General features: G+C 42.5%; 1 protein-coding gene across 2 annotated transcripts in view; it reads left to right on the plus strand.

Annotated features, from left to right (window-relative positions):
• Positions 1-18240, plus strand: part of raraa (retinoic acid receptor, alpha a) — a 181146-nt gene that overhangs the window by 78317 nt on the left and 84589 nt on the right. Inside the window, exon 1 of one of the 2 annotated variants that reach the window (XM_034193947.1) lies at positions 9969-10849. The exons of the other annotated variant lie outside the window; for it this stretch is intronic. Coding sequence (XP_034049838.1) covers positions 10672-10849 — 178 coding nt within the window. The 5' untranslated portion in view covers positions 9969-10671. Of the gene's footprint in view, positions 1-9968; positions 10850-18240 lie in introns of those variants that run through there. 2 annotated transcript variants of the gene reach the window in all.

The following is an 18240-nucleotide window of genomic DNA, read 5'->3' on the forward strand; positions in this document are numbered from 1 at the left end:
TACAAATGATCTTCTTATGGCCTCGGACAGTGGACTCATCTCTGTGCTTGTTCTGTTAGACCTCAGTGCTGCTTTTGATACTGTTGACCATAAAATTTTATTACAGAGATTAGAGCATGCCATAGGTATTAAAGGCACTGCGCTGCGGTGGTTTGAATCATATTTGTCTAATAGATTACAATTTGTTCATGTAAATGGGGAATCTTCTTCACAGACTAAAGTTAATTATGGAGTTCCACAAGGTTCTGTGCTAGGACCAATTTTATTCACTTTATACATGCTTCCCTTAGGCAGTATTATTAGACGGTATTGCTTAAATTTTCATTGTTACGCAGATGATACCCAGCTTTATCTATCCATGAAGCCAGAGGACACACACCAATTAGCTAAACTGCAGGATTGTCTTACAGACATAAAGACATGGATGACCTCTAATTTCCTGCTTTTAAACTCAGATAAAACTGAAGTTATTGTACTTGGCCCCACAAATCTTAGAAACATGGTGTCTAACCAGATCCTTACTCTGGATGGCATTACCCTGACCTCTAGTAATACTGTGAGAAATCTTGGAGTCATTTTTATCAGGATATGTCATTCAAAGCGCATATTAAACAAATATGTAGGACTGCTTTTTTGCATTTACGCAATATCTCTAAAATCAGAAAGGTCTTGTCTCAGAGTGATGCTGAAAAACTAATTCATGCATTTATTTCCTCTAGGCTGGACTATTGTAATTCATTATTATCAGGTTGTCCTAAAAGTTCCCTAAAAAGCCTTCAGTTAATTCAAAATGCTGCAGCTAGAGTACTGACGGGGACTAGAAGGAGAGAGAGCATATCTCACCCATATTGGCCTCTCTTCATTGGCTTCCTGTTAATTCTAGAATAGAATTTAAAATTCTTCTTCTTACTTATAAGGTTTTGAATAATCAGGTCCCATCTTATCTTAGGGACCTCGTAGTACCATATCACCCCAATAGAGCGCTTCGCTCTCAGACTGCAGGCTTACTTGTAGTTCCTAGGGTTTGTAAGAGTAGAATGGGAGGCAGAGCCTTCAGCTTTCAGGCTCCTCTCCTGTGGAACCAGCTCCCAATTCAGATCAGGGAGACAGACACCCTCTCTACTTTTAAGATTAGGCTTAAAACTTCCTTTTTGCTAAAGCTTATAGTTAGGGCTGGATCAGGTGACCCTGAACCATCCCTTAGTTATGCTGCTATAGACGTAGACTGCTGGGGGGTTCCCATGATGCACTGTTTCTTTCTCTTTTTGCTCTGTATGCACCACTCTGCATTTAATCATTAGTGATCGATCTCTGCTCCCCTCCACAGCATGTCTTTTTCCTGGTTCTCTCCCTCAGCCCCAACCAGTCCCAGCAGAAGACTGCCCCTCCCTGAGCCTGGTTCTGCTGGAGGTTTCTTCCTGTTAAAAGGGAGTTTTTCCTTCCCACTGTAGCCAAGTGCTTGCTCACAGGGGGTCGTTTTGACCGTTGGGGTTTTACATAATTATTGTATGGCCTTGCCTTACAATATAAAGCGCCTTGGGGCAACTGTTTGTTGTGATTTGGCGCTATATAAAAAAATTGATTGATTGATTGATTGATTGATGGTTTGCACCTTTTTCACTTTGCAAACCCCTGTTGAACTTTTACACTATTCCTTTCACAGATGGGCACGAGATGTCATCAACAATGTAAAATGGATCACAATGATGAGAAGAATACTGAACTTGATTATCACTATAATTGCTTTGCGGTCACCGCAGCAGATTTGGTATGGAACTCCATGTTGATTTGGCACAAGTTTTACAAATAATGCCCTTTCTGGTGCAACTCCACATTACATGGAAGAATGAGCATGGGTGCTCTTGAAGCGGGAACATTCTGTTTTGGAAGCAAGTACATTAACATTAACCACTTGGTGGCACACTGCCGACTTGACTTATCACTATCCTTCTGTAACTTGACCTTTTCTGTGAGGACAGACTGTTATGTCCCACCCTTGAAAACAGATGGCTTTTCTAAACTAGACAAATGGGCATTGCAGTAGAACCAAGAGATAGACTAGCAGATCCACGGTTATATGTGCAACCCTGTTTTTATTTAAAATTTGACTCCAGACACCCCTGCCAAATCAGGAAAAAACAAAGGGGAGCATGGGCCAGGCATTGGGCAAGCATGGGCCAGGCATTGGGCAAGCATGGGCCAGGCATTGGGCAAGCATGGGCCAGGCATTGGGCAAGCATGGGCCAGGCACTGGGCAAGCATGGGCCAGGCACTGGGCAAGCATGGGCCAGGCACTGGGCAAGCATGGGCCAGGCACTGGGCAAGCATGGGCCAAGCACTGGGCAAGCATGGGCCAGACATTGGGCCAACCGTGGGCCAGACATTGGGCCAACCGTGGGCCAGACATGGACCAAGCATTGGGCAAGCATGGGCAAAGCATTGGAGCAAGCATGGGCCAAGCATCGGCCAGACATGGACCAAGCATTGGGCAAGCATGAGCCAAGCATTGGGCAAGCATGGGCCAAGCATGGGCTACACATGGACCAAGCATTGGGCAAGTATAGGCCAAGCATGGGCCAAGCATGGGCTGCATTCCCCAAATCAAGCAACCCTGGTTTACATCATTTCATTCGCTGCAGTGGATGAGTTCATGAGGCACAGTCCATCCATCACAAAAAAAAACCCCACAACATGGTTTGCATTAAAGAATCGCAATGTTTTATGCCATTTTTTTCATGACCTACAGTATTTCTGCCTTCACTTGAAATCGCTTCAGCAACTCAGCCATCACATACATGCAAAATTGTGCAACAGGCGTTGCTCGGATTTGTAAACATTTCAAAAACACCTTATTTTGTGCATTTGGCGAGGGAACATTTTGTGAGAAAAGATGTCCACGGTGAAAATATATTCTGGGAGGCATTGTCTGAGTTTCATCAAAATCTGTAGATGTGAGACAATGATGTCTGAAAGCCTGACATGAGCTAGATTTAATTGCTGAGACATTTTAACTTGGTTTGGATACATTTTTGGTTAACTAGTCCTAGTATATACACCTGCTATCAACGATATCGTATATTAAATCTTATGCTCCTGTGTATGTTCACAATGTTTTGTAAGATTCTGCAGCCATTTGTGAGGCTGTGTTTTGTTTTGTTTTGTTTTTTAGGGATCCTTTGAGTTTGACAGTTTTTTGTATTCCAAGGCTAATCTTTTGTTTACTCTCCCCTCCGTAATGTGCAATGATCAGTAATCCATTATCTCTTAACCCTACAATGCAATCGCAGGGCATTTACCCAAGGAGAAGAAAACAGAGCCTGGAAATTAGCATGTTCTGACAGCCATTACTCATCGGGCTAATCCTGTCAAAGAATGTGTGACTGCGCTATCAGTGTAGGCGAGGGGTCGCCCTGGCAAAGGCCTGCACGCTGGGCTCTTATCAGCCACAGTAAACAGAGTGGGGCCTGCATTAAATAAGTGTCACAGTCAGTGGGGGCAGAAGAGGTCAAACCCTCCTACCAGGCTTCGTGCAGATAATCCCACTCAAAAACCTTGTTGATCATCCCCCAGCTGTGGATTATGGCTCAGGTGTAGGAAGGCATCAGCATTGTTCAGGGAATCCTGTGCTTGACCGTGTCCACCGATGCAAACCTCCTAACTGTGAGGCAACAGTGCCAACCGCTAAACCACCACGCTGCCCTCTTGATATGGATGGTGCATTATGTTTAATTTGCTGCATGCCAAGTCACGTTGTTGTGGCATCAGTTGGATTTTCTTGGATAACTTTGGGCATTACAGACTTGACCGTTGCATAGCATTTATCTGTGTCAAGGATCAAGGTTCTCATAGTAAGTGGATTGCAGCACAACTCTATGTCAGATGTGCACCAACACAATAACAATGACAGTGACAGTCTTTCAGAACCTCCTCAATTGCTGATGTGTTTGCATTTATTGGGAGTTGCTTTTTGTTCGTGATGTCCTTGATTTTAATGGAGTTATAGTCTTCTGCCGTTGATAAACACATCAGCGAACTTTGGAAAGGAAAGTGCTCATGCCCGGAATGCTTTGTCTTCATGCTATGATAGACTTGGCCTGGGCTCAAACCACGTGGATGACAGCTGCATGTTCAGTTAGGTTTAAACAATGCTGCATGGAATGCTGCAGAGTAAAGGTGGAGTAAGGTCATTCAACCCCAAAACGTCTTGGTTTTTATCCATGTTGCCTGGAACTAGGCTGTGAGAAAAAATGTTAAAGGGGTCATATGATACTTTTTGCAGGTCGATACAGTTTGTTTAAACATCTAGAAAGTGCCGCCATTCTGTGTACATGTGTGTGTGCATGTCTGCGTGTGGGTGTGTATGTAGAAACGCCATTGGTACAACCAATAATTGAGGCCTAAAAGGGCTCGTTTTAGACGGGCTCGTTTTGTGACATATGTAACACATCCACATCTGGACTCCATCCACAGTTTCTTTTTTTGGGGTGGGGAGATCATAGAGAGATTCTCCAACTCTAAGCAGAGTGAAGCTGGATTTATAGCCAGGTCCATAAGTATTTGGACAGTGGCACAATTTGCATAGTGTGCTTGCAGGGTAAACATTCATCTTAAATTCACAGGGTTTTTCAACTATATCGCATTAACCGTTTAGGAATTCTGCCTATTTTTATATACAGTCCCTCTATTTTCAGAGGCCATAAATAATTGGACAAACTTTATAGAGAGTTTATTGCTTTTAGAAATCATCGCTTTTGCAGCCACTGAAAGAGGCTTGAGCTTTCTGATTCAAAGAGGTAAAATAAGTCGGCTTTGAAACGCAAAGTCAGCGAACCAGAAGTAAAATTTCCCCTCACGCCAAAATCACCTACAACAACAATGTAGAAGGTGACTGAGAATTAGCCTCTCTCACAGTCTGAAAAATTTCCTCTACAGAAGTTGAATATAGCAAATGGATGAGAAGAGGAGGAAAACGTTGCCACGAACAGTGGGAGAAGAGGAAAACTAGAAGGGTGGAAATGAGAGTGGGGACTTTGAATGTTGGTAGTATGACTGGTAAAGGGAGAGAGCTGGCTGATATGGAGAGGAGAAAGGTAGACATATTGTGTGTGCAAGAGACCAAGTGGAAGGGAAGTAAGAGCAGGAGTATCGGCGGTGGGTACAAGTTGTTGTACCATGGTGAGGACAGGAAGAGAAATGGTGTTGGGGTCATTTTAAAGGAAGAGTATGTTAAAAGTGTGTTGGAGGTTAAGCGAGTGTCTGACAGGGTGATGAGTGTGAAGTTGGAAATTGAAGGGGTGATGATGAATATCATCAGTGCATATGCCCCACAGGTAGGTTGTGAGATGAAGGAGAAAGAAGATTTCTGGAGTGTATTAGATGAGGTGGTGGAGAGTGTGCTCAAGCATGAAAGAGTGGTGATAGGAGCAGACTTCAATGGGCATGTTGGTGAAGGGAACAGAGGTGATGAGGAAGTAATGGGTAGATATGGTATCAAGGATAGGAATGGGGAAGGACAGATGGTAGTTGATTTTGCAAAAAGGATGGAAATGGCTGTGGTGAATACCTACTTTAAGAAAAGGGAGGAGCACAGGGTAACATATAAGAGTGGAGGAAGGTGCACACAGGTGGACTACATTCTTATAGGAGATGCAAGCTAAAAGAAATCACAGACTGTAAGGTGGTAGCAGGAGAGAGTGTCACTAGACAGCATAGGATGGTTGTTTGTAGGATGACTTTAGAGGTAAAGAAGAAGAAGAGAGTGAGAGAGAGCTCAACAAAGGATCAGATGGTGGAAGCTGAAGGAGGAAGACTGTTGTGTGAAATTTAGCAAGCAGGTGAGAGAAGCACTAGTTGGAGGGGAAGCAATTTTGGACAACTGGAAAAGTACTGCAGATGTGGTGAGGGAGACAGCTAGGGCAGTACTGGGTATGACATCTGGACAGTGGAAGGAAGACAAGGAGACTTGGTGGTGGGATAAAGAGGTCCAGGAAAGCATAAGGAGAAAGAGGTTGGCAAAAAAGTTTTGGGATAGTCGGAGAGATGAAGAAAGTAGACAGGAGTACAAGGAGATGCGGCGTAAGGCGAGAAGAGAAGTGGCAAAAGCAAAGGAAAAGGCATATTGCGAGCTGTACAAGAAGTTGAATAGTAAGGAAGGAGAAAAGGACTTGTACCGATTGGCCAGACAAAGGGACAGAGCTGGAAAGGATGTGCAGCAGGTTAGGGTGGTAAAAGATGCACATGGTAATGTGCTGACAAGTGAGGAGTGTGTGCTGAGAAGGTGGAGGGAATATTTTGAAGAGTTGATCAATAAAGAAAATGAGCGAGAGAAAAGGCTGGATGATGTGGCGAGAGTAAATCAGGAAGTAAAAGAGATTAGCAAGGAAGAAGTGAGGGCTGCTATGAAGAGGATGAAGAGTGGAAAGGCAGTTTGTCCAGATGACATTCCAGTGGAGGCATGGAAATGTCTAGGAGAGATGGCAGTAGAGTTTCTAACCAGATTGTTTAATAAAATCTTGGAAAGTGAGAGGATGCCTGAGGAGTGGAGACGAAGTGTGCTGGTTCCTATTTTCAAGAACAAGGGTGATGTGCAGAGCTGCAGTAACTACAGAGGCATAAAGCTGATCAGCCACAGCATGAAGTTATGGGAAAAAGTAGTAGAAGCTAGGCTTAGAAAACAGGTGAAGATCTGTGAGCAGCAATATGGTTTCATGCCGAGAAAGAGCACTACAGATGCAATGTTTGCTCTGAGAATACTGTTGGAAAAGTACAGAGAAGGACAGAAAGAGTTACATTGTGTGTTTGTGGACTTAGAAAAAGCTTATGATAGGGTGCCAAGAGAAGAGTTGTGGCATTGTATGAGGAAGTCTGGAGTGGCAGAGAAGTATGTTAGGGTAGTGCAGGACATGTACAAGAATAGTGTGACAGCGGTGAGATGCGCAGTCGGAATGACAGACTCATTCAAGGTGGAGGTGGGATTACACCAAGGATCAGCTCTGAGTCCTTTCTTGTTTGCAGTGGTGAGGGACAGGTTGACAGATGAGATCAGACAGGAGTCCCCATGGACTATGATGTTTGCAGATGACATTGTGATCTGTAGTGAGAGTAGAGAGCAAGTTGAGTCTAGTCTGGAGAAGTGGAGATATGCTTTGGAGAGAAGGGGAATGAAAGTCAGTAGAAGCAAGACTGAGTACATGTGTGTGAACGAGAGGGAGCCCAGTGGAATAGTGCAGTTACAAGGAGTAGAAGTGGTGAAAGTAGATGAGTTTAAATATTTGGGGTCAACTGTTCAAAGTAATGGAGAGTGTGGTAGAGAGGTGAAGAAGAGAGTGCAGGCAGGGTGGAGTGGGTGGAGAAAGGTGGCAGGAGTGATTTGTGACCGAAGAATATCAGCAAGAGTGAAGGGGAAAGTTTACAAGACAGTAGTGAGACCAGCTATGTTGTATGGTTTACAGACAGTGGCACTAACAAAAACACAGGAGGCAGAGCTGGAGGTGGCAGAGCTGAAGATGTTGAGATTCTCTTTGGGAGTGACAAGAATGGACAAGATTAGGAATGAACATATCAGATGGACAGCTCAGGTGGGACGGTTTGGAGACAAAGTCAGAGAGGCGAGATTGAGATGGTTTGGACATGTGCAGAGGAGGGACCCAGGGTATATAGGGAGAAGGATGCTGAGGATGGAGCCACCAGGCAGGAGGAGAAGAGGGAGACCAAAGAGGAGGTTCATGGATGTGCTGAGAGAGGACATGCACGTGGTTGGTGTGACAGAGGAAGATACAGAGGACAGGGTGAGATGGAAACGATTGATCTGCTGTGGCGACCCCTAACGGGAACAGCCGAAAGACAAAAAGAAGATGACAGACATGCTTTTCAGCTGTGACCATCAGAAGGTGCTGCAGAGACTGTGATTCAGTTGTTACTGCACAAAAGCTTCAATAAAAGCTGTAAGCATTCAGATTGTGTGGAATATTGTAGGATGTCCCACTAAGCCAACAAGAACACGTCCAAAAAAGCTACACACAGTATTTACACAGCGCAAACTTTACTCAATTTCATCTCATAGAAAACTTATTCAGAATTACTTATTATTCTCAAAAACATCATTAAACATTGCATTTTTGTGTAAATAACAGGTTTTAAATGTATGTTTAATATGCTTATTAAAAGCCAGTGGCCTTGGTGTACGTGCATGCGTGTGTATGACTTTGATCATGAAGAAACTTGAGAACTGATGTTTGTCGTTTGGTAGCTTATGTATTTTGGATCATGGATGAACAACGCAAAAATGGAAAGTTGGTAGGACTAGTATTTTTTTGAGAAATTGGGGATATTAGGTAACAACAGTGAACAATGGATGTTGATAATTCTGGATTTGCACGCCATTCCAGCACGGGGCGGTAAATCATCTATATATTAAAAGCCAAGTGGCCTCTTTGTACGTGTGTGCATGTGTGTAATCTTTGATCACAGAGAAACTGGGGAGAGCTATTTACCATTTGATATGCTTATGTCTTTTGGGTCAAGGATGAACGCTGCGAAAATGGAAAGTTGATAGGACTAATATTTTATAGAATTTAGGGTATTATTAGGTAACAACAGTGAACAATGGACATTGATATCACCATTACACAGTCCCTGATAACCACACAATGAACAAAGGAAATATCTCAAGCTTGCCAGTTGTAAAACATGACATCAACTACATTTGCCAAATAATAAATCCAATTATTCACAAAATTTTCTCATTTTAATTTCCTGCACTTTCACTTAACATCATTATAGAAACTTTGCATAATTTATTACCACCCTTGAAAAGTGTCAGCTACCTGTTTTATAAACATTACCCAATCTAGAGCCCATGGATCCCCACGGGCAACGCGCTAGTTGATTTTATTATTATTTTTGTCATCTGGCAGTGGTGCTGTAGCACCCCCAGCACCCCCGCTTCCCACAGCTATGCTTGGAGATGGAGCCTAAATGTAAATTTCTCCTCCGATATCGCAGTGCTTGTGCGACAAATCTGTGTGGGTGATGACGCGCGGGCTCTCAGCTAATCAGGACTGACGCGCAGCTTAAGAAACCGCTGTCTCTCTCGCCACTTCACAATCAATAAACGCGAGTCCGTCCAGACCGTCTTCAGAGAGCAGAGTTAGAAAAGAGGAGGCTGGATGATCGTCTGTCTGCGTGAACCGAAATGACGCGACTCTTAGTATTCCTTGGGTCACGCTAACACGACCCCCTTTTTAAGTTCCTGTCACAACTTGGTGACTTTGCCACTTTTGTGATTTTGTGGCGTGCCGCGCCTGTATTGAGGTATCCAGCGAGGAGGCGGCACTCGAGGAAAAGTGTAATGGTGTTACATTGGCTGTCCGAGGTGGGAAAAGTTGAATAATGTGGGATGAGAGCGAGTCAGAAAGGCGAATTCGAGTCAGTCTGTGGGTCACCAGGAGGTGAGGCTGCCTACTTCACTGGGTTCAGGAAAAGTTCATCCGCATAGTATTAGGCAAATTAGAGAGACAGAGGCTGGGGGAGAAAAAAAAATCTGGGGAAGGGAGTGATGGGGGGGGGGGGGTCAAATTAGTTGGAAAGAGGAGCCCCAATAGATGAAAAAGTATTTCTGTGTGTGGGGGAGTTGGGGGGTGTGGAGATAAAGATACTGGTGCAGCACTTAATTATATGTTCAGATATGAAAGTCTCTTAACTTAATCTTGTCCTGCAGAATCATTTTCTATTTAAAGCCGCCGCATTAAATTTTAAAAGAGAAAGTGGCGGACTCTACACCCCCCCACGTTATTCCCTTTCTCCTTTCCTACTCACTTACACACAAGAGCTCAAAAGCTGGGAGTTCCGTGATGTCCCTGAAGGGGTTAAAAGTGGGCGGAGCCACGTCTGAAAGGGAGACCGAGGAGTGGAGGCGGAGCCAAAGCCCTCAGCTGCTACGCCTTGTCACATTTCTGCAGAGCATGATAGAGCACGGGGAATAATTTAGGCTTTTCCTCTCTATGTCCGTCTGTGTTTGTGAACACAAACCAGCCGCTGCTGAGGGTTTTTTGTTTGTTTTTTGCGGAGCCGGACTTCGGACTGTGACCGCGGCAGCGCGCTTCATTTACGGGCTGGCAGGAGTCCACCTACGGCGGCTGCAAACGGGACAAGTTGACGAGAATTCCTCTCATAAATCTCCCCCCCCCCCCCCCCCCCCCTTCTCTAATAACGACGCGGATTTAGGAAATTAGTGCTTTTTTGTGGAGGTTTGGAATTAATTTTTTTTCTTCTCCCCTCCTTTGTATTTGTGGATCCTCGGCTCGGATGCTGCGCTCTGTCAGGCCGACCGGACCGGTTCTAAGTTATCCGGCTCGTGTTTCTTGCACTGGACATCATGCAGTTTTTTAGATCTGATGGTTCCGAATTGAGCGCAGCCGATTGAGTCTTAATTTTTTGGGGGGTGGGGGGTGGTGGGGGTGGGGGGGACGCACAAATTCTCCAGCACAGGAAAAAAAAAAAGAGAAGATGCCAAATGTTCGAATCCCTCCCTGTTTGGATTTGTCATTTAAAATTTAATGCAGTTTTCTCTCCACCGGACTGGTGGCGAGCTGAAAAAACTTTTTGTTTTTTTTTCTGTATTTTTATTATTCTGATTTTAAGTATTAATCTCCTGCTTTCGCCCTGCTTCATATGATGTATGAGAGTGTGGATGTTGTGGGACTGAATCCCAGCCCGAACCCGTTTTTAATGATGGATTACTACAACCAGAGCAGAGGATGTTTGATCCCAGAGAAAGGACTGGTTCCCGGAGCGCCCCATCCATACACCACCTCCATCAGGAACCAGCACTGGAACGGATCCAACCATTGTAGGTGCCCTCATCCAAAACCAATGTCTCACTCACAGTGCCATTTGTGTGGTTTTGCCTTCTTGCCAGATTTGACCCACGAGGCCTTTATTCTGCTTCTCTTGCTTTGATCTCACCGTCATCCGGCCTGATGACTGCATTAAGTGGACTTGACCCATTTTCCGGCTCTTGCAGTTCTGCCTCTCCTCTTCACGGGCTGTGGTTGTGTTATTTCTCTGAGAAATCTCGGCGAGACGCGCTGATCCAGGTCACCGTTATACAATCCTTCGCTTGCCCAAAAATACACACTTACTTCAAGCGAGGTTTTTGCCCACGTTAATCACATCAAACTTTGCTGCTGGTGGCGTCCCTCTGTTCCTCTGGTCCACGAGTTCCAGAGAAGCCTAGTCTGTTTGGCGTTCCCGCTCAGTCCCTGTGTTCCTTAAATGCATTCATGTGGAAAAATAGAATTTGCTGTGTTGACTTGTCAAAGGTGCTTTTTTACAGTTTGTATGCAAAGTGTCCATCAGTAAATGTTGGACCTTTGTGTCTCCGATCTGACACCAACATGGTTTAGGGGGTGCTTGACTTGTATGAGCAGCAGTGCCGGAACAATAATCCACTTGTCATATACCTAGGAATGGGAATCGATGGGCTTTTATCTATTGATGCCATTCTTTAGCGATTTCTGATCAGTTTTCTGTGTGGAAATAAATGTAGGTTGACGCAGGTTTTCAACATCAATGCAGCTGTTTTCCTTGTTGCCAGGCGTAGAGTTTGATGTCATAGTGCCAGGCATGACATTGTGTCATACGTTTTTGCGGAAGTGTCAGAATAACATGTCAGCATTGATGAGAGGAAGTGTTAATGTCTGAGGTATACTAATCAGATGGCTTGAAATATTTGGAACTGCTTCTCAATTCCCGGCAGTAAATATACCAGGAAGCAGAAGTGCCAGATCCATATTAGAGCTCCAGAACCATATTGGACCTCCTACAGGAAGCTGGTCAGCTTGATACCTGATGGACTTGAGTAGAAATCAATTCCAAGGGCTGTAAAGAAAAACAACCCTAAAATTTAATTGCCGTCCTGTAATAAAATCAAAATTCCACATGACAGTTGCGTATCGCAGTATTTTTAAAAAAAATCTTGATTATATGCTGCGTCTGTGATTGTATAACGGTTTGGTTTATTTTATATTCCATAAATTCCTTGTCTTACATTCTAAACTTAACAATGCTTGGAAAGCTTTATAAGACATTGGCAGGTTATCCCGGTTTAACTTTACTTATCCGGCTTACTGTGCCGCTGCATCGAGTCACCCAGAGTGTCGAGTTGACCGGATATCCCGCACAGCCCGGAGATGCTGGAAGCGTAACCAGAATGTGATGTCCATACTTGAATGGGTTGAAGCAGATTACTTAATATGTAATGTTTTGTTTTACAAAAACAAGTTACATATTAGAATATTAAAGTTTCTGTTAATACACTTGGACCGCTACAGTTATAAGATGATTTTTACCGTGCTGTCTTTGCAGTGGATTATTACTTTTAAGTGTGTCTGTACTGGTTTTGATCAGAGACCTACTCTTTGCAGACGATGCTGCGCTTGTCGCTCACTCAGACTGGTTTTAAAAATGGTTCATTTTGGCTCTGTAGGAGCTGGAGGTGTGAATCTACACCAGCTTCATGTTTCGGTTACGATTCAGTGATTTAAATGCGCAGCGATGCTTGACACATCACGATGTAAGGTATTCTTAACTTTGTGTGTTTACTCATTTATTTTAATGGCATCGTTTTTTTCATGCACTTGCATGCCCATCATTCCTGAGTGGCGTGACTGATTTAATGTCTTTGGGACGAATCGTCACAGCCGCTGTCGTGGCAACATTAATGAAACAAAGCACGGGGGGGTGTGTGATTTTTATTTTATTTTATTTTTTTAAAGCAGAGAAACTTCAATGCAAAATGTGCGCTCTCCCTGTCAATAGTGAATCGCCGCGTTCAGCACTCGTGCACCGATAGACAACGTACACTTGCTGTTAACACAACTTTGTGGCCAGAATGATGTCTGTCATCACCAACGCATCATTGGTGCATCCAACAATATTCAGGTGCAAACTGGAGAAGCGCACAGATACTGCACGTCTGCCGTGTGAGCACGAGATACAGATGACTGATTAGTTTGTTCAACAAAACTGTTATTCCTGTCTGATCTGTTTATTATGTTGAAATTGTGTTTTGTGCACATTTTTATTGTGTCAAGGTTGCGACCTGTTGTAGACGCGCCTTCACCATGAGCCCAGTTCATCTCCGGTTAAGTAGCTATCGCTGTCTTGGGTGGTTTGGTGTTTTATTTTTCAGAACAGATACCGCAGTGAGTTTTACTGCAGCCACAATGTATCACTGAAGCTCTTCTCATTCTTTACCTCAAAGGATCTGCGCGGTACAAAGCTCAAACAGGCCTTTATAGAAGCCATAGCTGTGTTTTTCTTCACAGCTGAAGGAGCATAAAAGACAGGAATCTCCACAGGCCCTTAAGGGCCAATTTCCTCCTCATCTCCAGACTATAGAAAAGCACGACAAAGGGAAATTTAAACAGGAATTTCTGATGTTTGGAGACGGCAACAACAAAAGTAGTCAGAATGCTTTTGTTTGTGCAGATATTTTTTTTTCCCCACAACTTGTTCTTGAGGCGACAAAAAGGACAAATCCCATTTTTCTCATAGTAAGCACTGATGGACCTTGATGCTGTTTATCTGTTCTTAGTGGCTGCACTGATTCAAACCATGTGAGCCTGTCTGGGGGCACTGGTGGGGGTTTGGCCCAGGAAAAGACCTCTGATCCCTGCTCGACTCCACATTGTTTTGCTCAATAGCTGAGGTTCAGGTTGTGTGTGTGTGTGTGTGTGTGTGTTCGGGTGGGGGTAGTCACCTATCTGCTCTTTGGCTTGAATGTAATAAAAAATTTAGTGCACAAACGGGTGCCATGTTCCAAGACACATCAGTTATTGTCGTCACGTGGCTTGGAAACTCTAGAAAATCAAATCTTACTAAACGGTGACTTCCCCCCCCCAACCCCCACGGGTGTTGTGGAATACAACACAGCTGAGGTCGGCAGCACAAACCAATCCCAAAAATATTTCCTTTTAAAATGGCAAGCTTGACACATTAATCCATGTTTTACTTGCTATGTTCTGTTCACGGTTGTAGATGGGGGCTGCCCCATTATAGCAAAAATCATAATCATGGTTATTTTGGCTGAAGTTGACATTGCAGCTTTTTAACACGATGTCACGTTGACGTTCTAAACATACTGCATTTGCTAAACTTTGCATTTTAACAGTTTGTTTTTTATTCAAAGACATGCAGATTAGATTAATTGGAAACTTTATAATTGTCCAGGTCTCCTTTGTTACTGAGATATTGATCTCAGTGGGACTAACCGGGTTAAATAAAGATTATAATAAACATAACTTAATTTTTCACTATCATCGAGCCGAAAAACAAATGTTAAAGTGGCCTTTTATTGTGGCCAGCCTAAGGCACACGTGTGCAATATTCATGCTGTCTAATCGGCATCTTGATATGCCACAGCTGTGAGGTGGGATGGATCATCTTGGCAAAGAAGTGCTCACTAACACAGATTTTGACAGATTTGTGAACAATAGTTGAGAGAAATAGGTCTTTTGTGTATGTACAAAATGTTTTAGATCTTTGAGTTCAGATCATGAAAAATGGGAGCAAAAACAAAAGTATGTAGGCAAATCCATCAGGAGCATTTAAACCCTAACATAGCCCTCTTCAGTCTTCTGGTGACCAAGCAAGCTAAAGCTAACAGGCTAACTTTGGTTTGAAACTCATATTTTTTGCAGGCTGGATGGCGGTTTTCATAATGAGGGATTTGGGTGTGAACTTGAAAAACTGACCAGCATATTGCTTTTGCAAAAGTGGCACCATCAGTGTAGCTAACGTCACGAAGCTGTTGCTGGATGCTAATGGTGCTAACATGCAAATTAAATCTGGTCTGTTAGTACAGTTAACTGCACAGCAAACCATGTTATCTCAAATGTTTGTCATAAAATGCTCAAAAAGATTAGCCACGGCAGAGCTTACAGGAGCAAGTAGGGAATCGCTAACCTAGGCTGCTGTTTGCGGTGGCAATGTACACACCAGATGTTGTCGCTTGGATTTATCACAAATGGAAGGAGAGCATCAAAACAAAACAGAATGCTACAAATCAACCACTTTATCTGCATTACATTATTTTGTTGTTGTTGGAAGCCAGCGTCGTAATTGTCAAATTTCCATTAATCGCCCCGCTGTAGGTCTAGAAAGTATGCTGGTTGACTTTTTCCCTTTAAACCAGAGTGTTTCCTTTTTCTTGCCCTTTTTCCTTAAGATATTCAACATAACTGTTCATTATAGGCTTTTCAGTTGAGCTCTACCTCAATAAGTGCTTTTGCTGACATCTTTACTACTAAAATGTTCTCATGGACCCACTAAGTGGCTGGGCCCAAATCCAGATCATATGGACACTTTTTTTTTATTTTTATTTTTACTTTTTTCCATATGTTTCCTTTTCTGTCGGGTATGTTGACGGTTTTCCTTCCTGCTGTTGTTGGCACAGTTTTACCCAGTTACAGGTGAAGTCATGAAACCACTTAGAATCTGGTTTTATGCAGAGAAACCAAACACAAACACCTTTATGGAAAGTTCTCCACACTTCAATCTCAAATGCATTTTTATATATATATATATATATATATATATATATATATATATATATATATATATATAAACCCATCAGAAGTCTTAGAGAAATTCTGTCCTCATGCATGAAAGAATGTGCATGACCTTTTTCACATGACTCTCACACACATACACTAAAAAAGAAAAGAGGGATCGGTTCTTGGCTTCAAGGGCCTCACCAGCTCACAGGCATTTTTTTTTTTTTTTTTTAACCGTACAAACGAGAGCAGTCATCTGGGATTTTTAAAGAACGGTGAGCTTTAACGAGTTTTTTTTTTTTTTTTTTCCTGAAAGTCATCGCTGCCAAGTGGGCTGTTGGACACGAATGTTGTGTCTGAGGGGAAACTGAATGACAGCTTAATCTGACTCATGTGGTGTGTTTAAGTGTAGAACTCTTTTAGCCCACCAGGAGATGAAGCTCAAGAAGTAACAGATGCTATTTTATGTTTTTAGTGCAACGGACTGTAAGGGCAGGAGCAGTTTTCTGCTATGGGAGGTGGGGGGTATTGCAGGAAAGAGGGTTTGAGTTTGTCAGTGAAGTACAAATGCACATGGTTTCTCTTTGGTTTTCTCAGAGGCCAAAGTATCAGATGGCAGACAAAGATAATTTAAAATTGTTTGCGCTGTTTGGCAACAGCAGGAAAAACTTATGTTTGGACTTGAGGCACGCCAAAAGTGTTGCTTGACTTGTGAACAATCTATAAATATCACTTCATTCTCTCTTGATTTTATATACCCTGACGTTATCCTTTATCTGAAAGTATTTATGTATATATATTTCCGGCGTATTAGTCACATTTTTTGTTACAAGTTTGGGAGGCCCTGCAACTTATATACCGAAAATTCAAAAGTTTGTCATTAATTATAGTAATTATAAGTATTTATATAGAACTTTCGCACACTTAAAAAACTGATGCATTAGAGGAACACAATTCAGTTGTGCAGGATTTCCATCTAATAAATATATGTAGTGCCAAATAAATTAAGTTACATTATCTTGGATGGATGTGCTTTATTTGAGTTGGGGCTGCATATATTTATTAGATGGAAATCCTGCACATGATTGAATTGAGTTCATCCAATGAGTCTTCTGGTTGAGTGTTACACTAAAAAAACTGACTCATTGGGTTTCTATCCTAAAAAAAAAAAAAAAAAAATGTAGTGCCAAATAAGTTAAGTTACATTATCTTGCATGGATGTGCTGTATTTGAGTTGGGGCTACATATATTTATTAGATGGAATTCCTGCACAAATTTGAATTGAGTTCATCCAACGAGTCTTCTGTTTGAGTGATACACCAAGAAAAACTGACTCATTGGATTGGATTTCTGTCTAAAATATATGTAGTGAAGTTTTTGAGTGCAGGAAATAAAGCACTAAACAATATAACCTTCAGTCATAAAAGAATAAATGCTAATACAACCCCTGGCAAAAATTATGGAATCACCGGCCTCGGAGGATGTTCATTCAGTTGTTTAATTTTGTAGAAAAAAAGCAGATCACAGACATGACACAAAACTAAAGTCATTTCAAATGGCAACTTTCTGGCTTTAAGAAACACTATACGAAATCAAGAAAAAAAGATTGTGGCAGTCAGTAACGGTTACTTTTTTAGACCAAGCAGAGGAAAAAAATATGGAATCACTCAATTCTGAGGAAAAAATTATGGAATCACCCTGTAAATTTTCATCCCCCAAAGATCTCTTTTGCTCTCTTTTGTCAGTTATTTCTTAACTTGATCAGGATAGATTTAGTGGACAATCTTTGCTGAGCTCCATATTCGCCATTGTGATTACACGTGCAAGAATGTTGGCAACATTTCATCTACATGACGCAAGAATGTAAAGCTGCGGTTTCACTACGGTCCCAAGTCTTGGGTGCAGCGGGTGCAATGAATGGAACTCAAATGCTGAAACAAGCTTCATGTCATACCTGGTCACATTCTTGTTTGCTCTCTGTATCTCAAGTTTCACAGTGTACACCCTATCTCATAAAACCCCACATGTTTTGTGTGTATTTTTCGCTGTGGCTTACAGTCCAGTAGACTGATGCAAAGCCTGGCAGTTGGGTGTACATGAGTTTATTCGTTAACACCACATTTCTGATACGTGCCTGTTAGCACGCCCAATCCAGCAACTGGATTTCAAACTCTGGTGAAACCTAAACTTGAACTTTTAGAAGATTTCATCCTTCCGTGTCAAATGTGGCTGTTTTTCTGAATTACAGATTAGAAATTTTGCCTGTTTTATGGAAGAACTGTAGGACAAGCAAGGAAATTACTTGACTGGGGGAGATCGTGTTTGACTGAAAGCCGCTGTAGACATTCTACCTTCACCTCTTGTGAAATGTTCTTTGACACCTTACTAGCTCCCAATAAGGCAGCGCAGTCTCGTTTGCGGGCGGGCACAAAGTTGGTAAAATATGACGCTTATAATGTAATTCCTCTACTTCCGGGGTACAAACCACAACATTTTCAATGGAATTTTGGGCAAATTACAGTGAAAATGCAAAGGAAAAAAAAAGACTCTCTGCAGACGATGGTGCACTTATTGCTCACTCAGACTGGTTTTAAAACTTTCATTTTGGCTCTGTATGAGCTGGAGGTGTGAATCTCCACCAGCATCACGTTTTGATTACGATTCACCACTCAGTGATTTAAAT

Source organism: Thalassophryne amazonica, chromosome 18 (genome assembly GCF_902500255.1).
Source record: "Thalassophryne amazonica chromosome 18, fThaAma1.1, whole genome shotgun sequence".
Lineage (NCBI taxonomy): Eukaryota > Metazoa > Chordata > Actinopteri > Batrachoidiformes > Batrachoididae > Thalassophryne > Thalassophryne amazonica.